The sequence below is a fragment of the Anas platyrhynchos genome, chromosome 6, assembly GCF_047663525.1.
Source record: "Anas platyrhynchos isolate ZD024472 breed Pekin duck chromosome 6, IASCAAS_PekinDuck_T2T, whole genome shotgun sequence".
Classification (NCBI taxonomy): Eukaryota; Metazoa; Chordata; class Aves; order Anseriformes; family Anatidae; genus Anas; species Anas platyrhynchos.
Genome location: NC_092592.1, coordinates 27,546,615 through 27,553,457, shown reverse-complemented (window position 1 = coordinate 27,553,457; position 6,843 = coordinate 27,546,615). Strand labels below are relative to the sequence as shown.

At 53.9% G+C, this 6,843-nt stretch overlaps 1 protein-coding gene across 20 annotated transcripts in view; it reads left to right on the top strand.

Annotated features, from left to right (window-relative positions):
* The first annotated feature begins 5,380 nt into the window (after positions 1 to 5,380).
* The window catches only part of BTRC (beta-transducin repeat containing E3 ubiquitin protein ligase), a 118,193-nt gene continuing 116,730 nt past the window's right edge, over positions 5,381 to 6,843 (top strand). For 5 of the 20 annotated variants that reach the window (XM_038180959.2, XM_038180969.2, XM_038180965.2 and 2 more), the window contains exon 1: positions 5,393 to 5,567. In XM_038180959.2, coding sequence (XP_038036887.1) covers positions 5,520 to 5,567 — 48 coding nt within the window. In that variant the 5' untranslated portion in view covers positions 5,393 to 5,519. Of the gene's footprint in view, positions 5,568 to 6,843 lie in introns of all 20 variants that reach the window. The other 15 variants (XR_005266581.2, XR_005266580.2, XR_011810090.1 and 12 more) reach the window with 6 other exon arrangements.

Genomic DNA, 6,843 nt, shown 5'->3' with positions numbered 1-6,843 from the left:
AGGGAGGGGGGCACAGGATGGTGCTGGGGCCGTGCTGGGCACCCACCTCGAGCTGTCCCCTGGCCTTAAAGCACAGCCGGGTGTGCCCCAGCCACGAGGGACACCCAGAGCATCCGTGCTCGGGGCGGGAGCCACGCCTGCCTTCCCCCACTGCAGCCCGCGGCTTGACACCAGCAACAAATTTGGCCTTTGGAAGCCTCGACCGCCGTGGCCTTATTTATTGCACGTTGGAGGATGCGAGGGGAGGCAGCGCCTCCAGGCAGCCTTCTTCTGTCTTCCCCGGGCCCCTGTGCAGCGCTTGCGATAAAGAGGCCGGGCCCGTCAGCTGAGCGATTGTATTTTTTTTACAGTTCCTAGCGCAAACCTTCTCATTTATATGTAAAGTAGCCATTAGTCATAGCTCTGTTCCCTCACACTGCCTGATGTACAATCACATTTTGCAGTGGATGAATCTTTCCACACAGCTGCTCTGCTATGAATAATCCGTTGCCGGGCCCATAAATCAGAAAAAAATCATGCACCTCCTTTGCCTGATCCTTACACAAAGTCATATATTTTACATGAGGACAAGCTAAATATTCATGAGGCTTTCAAAAGCTTTTCTGACTGCGAGGGACTTGTTGGGGTGGGTTTTGTTCGCTTGGGTCGGGTTTGGTGGTTTGGGTTTGTTTCTCAGCCTCGTAAAAAAGAAATCTTCCTTCCTCCCCTCTTCCCCATTAGCTGGGCAGTGCTGCTGAGCCCCCAGTGCTGCTCCTCCGGTGTTATGGCCTTTGCCAAGGACCTGACGACTTTGTTGTTGCTGCCATCCCAAGGACAGGCTGCCAGAAGATGCTGCAGGCTGCGTCCCAGCAGTGTGGGGGTGGCCTGTTGCTGAGGCCCTGTTGGAGAACGTCGCTGTTGCCCTGATTTCTTTCCATCTGTATTTTAAAACCAAGCAGCCGCAGAGTCTATGGAGAGGGCTGGGACCGGGGCTTCAGCATCTCCTGCTTCCCAGTGGCAAAGCAAATCCAGGGGGAGAACCCACAATGTGCAGCCTGAGTGGTAAGATGAAAAATCCCTTCTCAGCATCCCCAAATCCCAGGTTTGGCTTTCCTGAGACATCCCAGCGCTCTGCTGCAGCCATCCTGAGTCCCCAGTGGCAGCAGCGGTGCTATGTGAGCAGGGAAGGCTCGACCCTGAGGGAGGAGGTGTGCCAAGGGACCCTGGCAGTGCAAAGACATGAGGTTTTTCACCTGGTATCTGTGAAATCAGCACCGAGAAGGACCAGGCTCATCCTGTCCTCCCATGCCCTGAGGAGCACTTCCCACCCGCCCTCGCAGCAGCTCTGCGATTTTTCTGATCACAAGGAAAGCCGGTTTGGCTTGCCAACAAAGAAATGCTTAGTTTGTACCTCCTGATTATCATTCTTCTGTCACTGTAGTGAATTAAAACAGTTCACTCTGCTAGCAAATGAGCATCGGAGCTGGCAGAGGCTGAAAGGTGGAAGCACGTGGCTGGGCAGAGGGAGGAGAGGGGATGCAGCCCCCTTCCAGCAGTGTGAGGTGTAAATTCAGCTGAACCTGTACTGTCAATCCACAGCCTCACTGCTCTGAGGTCAAGCTCCCTCTCCAACACTTGGAGAGTGCACTTGGCCACCTACTATCTCCTCCACGTCTCCTTAGTACCAGCTGAGGGGCACTGCCCCATTCCAGCCTTACAGGGACTGTAATTTACACCACAAGGTTTTGGGCTCTCTTCTTTTCCCCTTGCATGAATTACTGGCCATGCCCCTTAGCCCTAAAAAAGCCCCTTTGCTCACAGGCTGCAGCAAAGCTTCCTGCCCTCCTGATTTTCCCCAGGCCACTGCCAACAGAGGGATCTCTGTGAGAAGCCCAGGTGAGCTGGGATGGAGAGGCTGAGCTGCACCATGGGGACACAGGACCCCTCTGCTGTCCGGGTGGGGGTATCCTGCCTCCTCTCACGAGCTCGTATGCCACTGAGCGCTGTCTGCGTGCTCAGTGCTGTGCAGCACACCGCAGTGACGGCTGCTGCAAAGATCCTGCAGGACAAAGGGAACAACAAAAGGTTCCTGCACCAGCGCTTTCCCCTCTTTTCTCTTTCCTTCCCTTTTGCCGCAACTTGGAAAGAGCGAAGTCGAGGGACTGCCAAAGCAGAGGAAAACAAGGCCAAGCGCACACAGATGGTGAGCCCACAAATTTAATTTAAAATCATCCTTTATTATTCAAAATATTAAAATTCAGGCAATAATGCCCAGAGGAACAGCACTGATTAAAGTTCCCTAATGTTTCATGGCCAAATCTTGCTGCTTCTTCCAAGGGTCACTGGGACAAGAAGTGAAACCCCTCTGGAGTGCAGAGAGAGGCAGGGCTGTACCTGCTGTAGATCGTTTACCCAAACAGTTACTTACTGACCCAATCAGCTTCACTTAAAGCAAAGCACCAGCTGTTCCTTACCCAATTAATGATTGCCACAGCAAATTAACATGGCGTTACACCAGGCGTGGATGTGGTCCGCAGAGTCCGGAATGCACAGAGCAATATGCTATTGCAAAAATAATCACAGTAATATCTTTACCGTTAGGTAGCATCCTTCATCTGGAAGGATCGCGAGCTCCCTGGGCGCTATATGGCTCGCTTCGTGCAACGTGCTCTGCAGCGAGGGTGCGGAGGGCAGGAAGGAGGGTACGTGGTTGCTGTCTCAAGGAGGAATAAAAGGAACAGCCAGGGCAGCTGTGCTGTGGTAGAGGCAGCATTGACCACACACGTCCAGCTCTTGGGTCCTGCAATCCCCATAAATTGTTAGTTCAGTGGTTGTAAATCTGCTGGACTCAAAATGTACCTTGATCAAGCACCACAGACTTCTTTGATGCCTCTCCCCTGTTGTGTGATGTGACATTTTGATAGCATGGGGCTGTTGCAGGGATTTTGGGGCCTTGGTCAGGGTCACAGATCAGTGTCAGAGCTGATCTGCTTTGAGATGTGGCAAGCACAGAGCCAGATGCCCAGCTGCAGTGAGCAGCCCTGGGTGGGAAAAGGCCACAATGCTGGGCTGAAGATGTGGGAAAACCAAGCAAGGTTCTTGTGGACAGACGTTGCCTCTCTGCTGAGCATCACCAGGTCAAGTGCTGCCTCTACAATTCCTGCCTTGGTCCCTCTGTGCTGTGGAGCACACCAACAGACTGCCCCTTGCCCTGTCCCTCTGTGGTGGTCCTGCATTGCGGGGACCCAACAGCAGCACAGCAGAATAACTGAGCCAGTCTCTTCTCCCACCAAAATCCTGTTTACACAAAGGTTAAGTCCAGTTCCTAAATACTCATCACAATTTTGGCTCTGCTACGAGCTTGTGCCTTTTATGACCCAGATATGTTAACCCCCTTTAAGTTACCATCCAGATAGATCAATCAGCCTAGAGGGCTTTGGGACAGCGGTGGCTAGTGTTGAACCATTAAACTTTCCAATTTTCCTACAATTAAGCCGCCATCAAATATTATTGACAAATAAAGCGTGCAATCAAAGCCTCGAGCTGCCACGCTGCTGCAGAGGGGATCTCACATCCCAGCCCACTGCAGGGGACGAGGCAGGAGAATTGTGCCCTCAGCACCGGCGGCCCCCAGTTGCCTGCAATACTGTTACAGAAGCCGTCCCTTTGTAATTATAAGACTCCCTCATTATAATTACTGTTATTTATATAATTGTGGCAAGTGTTTTCAGCTCTGTCAGCAGTCTGGAAAATGCCCAGGCCGATTACAGCCAAACATTTCAGGCGTTTCACTGCCGAGCGCCTGGGCTTGAAGTACGATGACCAACAGCGTGGCTGGGACAGGCCAAGAATAGCAGCCCATGTCCTGGTGACCTGAAAGCTTTCTTTGGAAGATTTCTATGCCTTGGGACTTCAGAGGGAGGACATGAGGTTATTCAGCCTCTGTCTCTCAAGCCACACTTCTGGGAACACGGCTCATCCGGCAGCACGGCCCAGCCCCGGGTGAGCTCATGTTCCCCTGTCACCTCCGTGGGGGAATTTGCTGCAGGACACGCTCCTGGCAGTGAGTCAGGAGGCACCACCCAGGTCAGGCGTCCCCGCAAGGAATGCAGTAATGGGCATATTCTCCGCACCGTGTTCTCTCTGATTATCTCGCCTTAAAATCTGGAGGAGATGGGGGGGTGTTTAGAGAAAATGAGGGGCAGTGCTGGCGCAGAGGTGCTGGCACCGTACCTGCAGCTTGAAGCTTCACTTTGTTGGTTAAACACAGGGACAGAGAGAATGGGCTTAAGTTGCGTGTTGGCAAGGAAGGGCTGCTGCTTGTTCCTGGCTCCTTTGCATCTAAATTGGAAGAAATTCAGGATAACCCACTTAAGGTACAGAGTCGTATGTATAAGTGCAGCAAGGAAAGGAATCTGAGTGTTTTTCTGGATCACAATCTGCACAGGAATCAGTGTTATGCTTGCCATAGAGAAAGGTTAAATTTTATCAGGTTCTTATATAAATAGCGCTGAAGATAGAGGAGGTAATTCCTCTCTGCTCCTCCATCTGAAGTGGCTCCAGCTTTTGGGCAGGCTGTAGGAAACGCAGGCAAATTGGAAAGAGATTAGACAAAATTAACAAAACTGAGAGGATTAGGAGCAGTGGCTGCCAAAGAGCGAGCCGCTCTGGTTTGCTCTGCTCCAGAGGAGATTACAGAGAGGGCTGGGGGGCTCTGACAAACACCCTCCTGCCTACATGCAGCCATTCCCAAAGGGCTGTAGGTCGGTTCCTTTTTATTTTATTTTTATTTATTTATTATTATTATTATTTTAGTGCTTGACACAGAAGGGGAACCTGATGGTGCTGCACATCTCCCCAGGTCACGCTGCACTGCGGAGGAGCAGCGATGGCCCCCTGGGCCCAACTTTCTGCCCGTGTTTATGTCTCTGGGTGTTTTTGGTGCTGGTTTGATGCTCGCAGCGATGCCGCCACGCGTGGGACTCCTGGCAGGTGGCGTGTGGGGCTGCGTTAACAGGATTTGACCCCCCTAGGTGTGGGCACCCATCATTATCCGTGTGTAGGGCACTGCTTGGATACTGTGTATGGCCATGGCATGGCGGCTGCGGGGCGATTTGGGGCTGAAAACGCCCCAAATGTCCCCAAAGAGGGGCCCCCTCTGGGGGCCTCCCCTCAGCCCTTGCCCTCAAGTTCCACCGTCACCCCCTCCCCGCACTACAACTCCCAGCATGCCCTCCTCCCACCGGCAGCGCACGCTCCAGCCGGCTCCCGGCGTGCCCCCCTCCGAACTGCCCTCTGGGCCTTGTAGTTCTCATCCCCCTTCATCCCCTTGTAGGCAGCGCGGCCGGGGACTCCATTTCCCGTGGGCCCACGGGCGGCGCATGCGCCGTGCGGGCGGGCAGGGAGGGAGGGGAGGCTGAGGCGGAGGGTGAAGCGGGCGGGGGGGGGGCAGCGCAGGTTCCTGTGTGCGCTGGCTGCGGCCTGGCACCGGGGCGAGGAGGAAGAGGAGGGGGCGGCGGGGCCGGGCCCGGAGCAGGACTATGGACCCGGCCGAGGCAGTGCTGCAGGAGAAGGCCCTCAAGTTCATGGTGAGGGGCTGGGGGGGCGCGGGGGGGGGAGGGGAAGGGGGAGGGGGGCGGCCTGAGGGGCCCTGAGGGGGTGGGGGGGCCTAGGTGGGGATGTGAGGGGGCTGTGAGGGGCGGGGGGGGAATTCGAGTGAGGAGGGGGCTGAGGGGGGGGGGAGGGACTCTGGGTGGGGGTTATGGGGTTGGGAGGGGGTTTTTGGGGTTCTGGGGGGGTTGTGGGGCTCTAGGGGGGGTTTTGGGGGCTCTGGGGGGGGGTTGAGGGGCTGGGAGGGGGTTTTTGGGGCTCTGGGGGGGGTTGTGGGGTCCTGGGGAGGGGTTTCTGGGTTTTTCCTCTTGGGCTGGGTGCTCCAGGCAGCGCTGCTGTGCCGCACGCCGTCCCCCCGCAGTTTTATTTTGCCTTTCCCTGCTCTGAGAGGCCCGAAGCAGCGAGCCGCACGTTGGTCTTGTTGGTAGCCACCCGGTAGCCACACTGAGCAGCCCAGGTCTGTGAGCTGGCCGTCGGCCTTAGGGGTACCAGCATCCACGCTGCTCCTCAAACGTACCTCCTTAACTTAGATGTGAGGCCTGATACGCTTAAATTCTCCTTTAATTCATTTTTTTTTTTCTTCATTGTTGGTATTTCTAAGCCTTTTGGCTAGAAACACGAGATTTAGAAATGAAACCAGGCGGGTGCCAACTGAACTGAATGTAAACTTTGGGTGTCCCACACTGTGCTTTCCCTAAGGATGTCATTGAAACGACTGGCAACGCTTGCTAAAAGTTTGTTTCGGATTAGTGCTTCTAGTTGTACAGAATTAAAGCCAAGCTCATCAAGAAGAAGCGATTCTGTTAAACCTCACATATGCCCAGAGTGAAACTGAGGAAACACTCGCTGCAGATTTTGGTTTTTAGTTGAGCTTCGCAACGCTTGTTTGGCTTCTGCTTTTTTAATCCTGTAGAACTTGTTTCTCCTGAGACTTCTTGACCCTTTTGCTAGCAGTCCTGAAGTCTGTCAGATTTATAGAGCCTCAGCTCAGTGAAGTGAGAAAATGCTATGGATACCTAAATGGGCAGGGTAGCAATTAGTAATAACAACCCACCCTCGTTGGTGTGCGATTGGCCAAAGGAGTGCCCCAGATCCTGTTGCGCTTGTGTTTGGCCAAGCTTGGTAATTACAACCTGCATTGAGATAGCGAGTTTCATATCCTGAAAAGTTTCTGCAGGAGTTTCTGCCTGCAACAACATTGCGAGCGTGTTACACTGTGACGTCTCCTGGGCTGCTTTTTTCACCCTCTGAGCT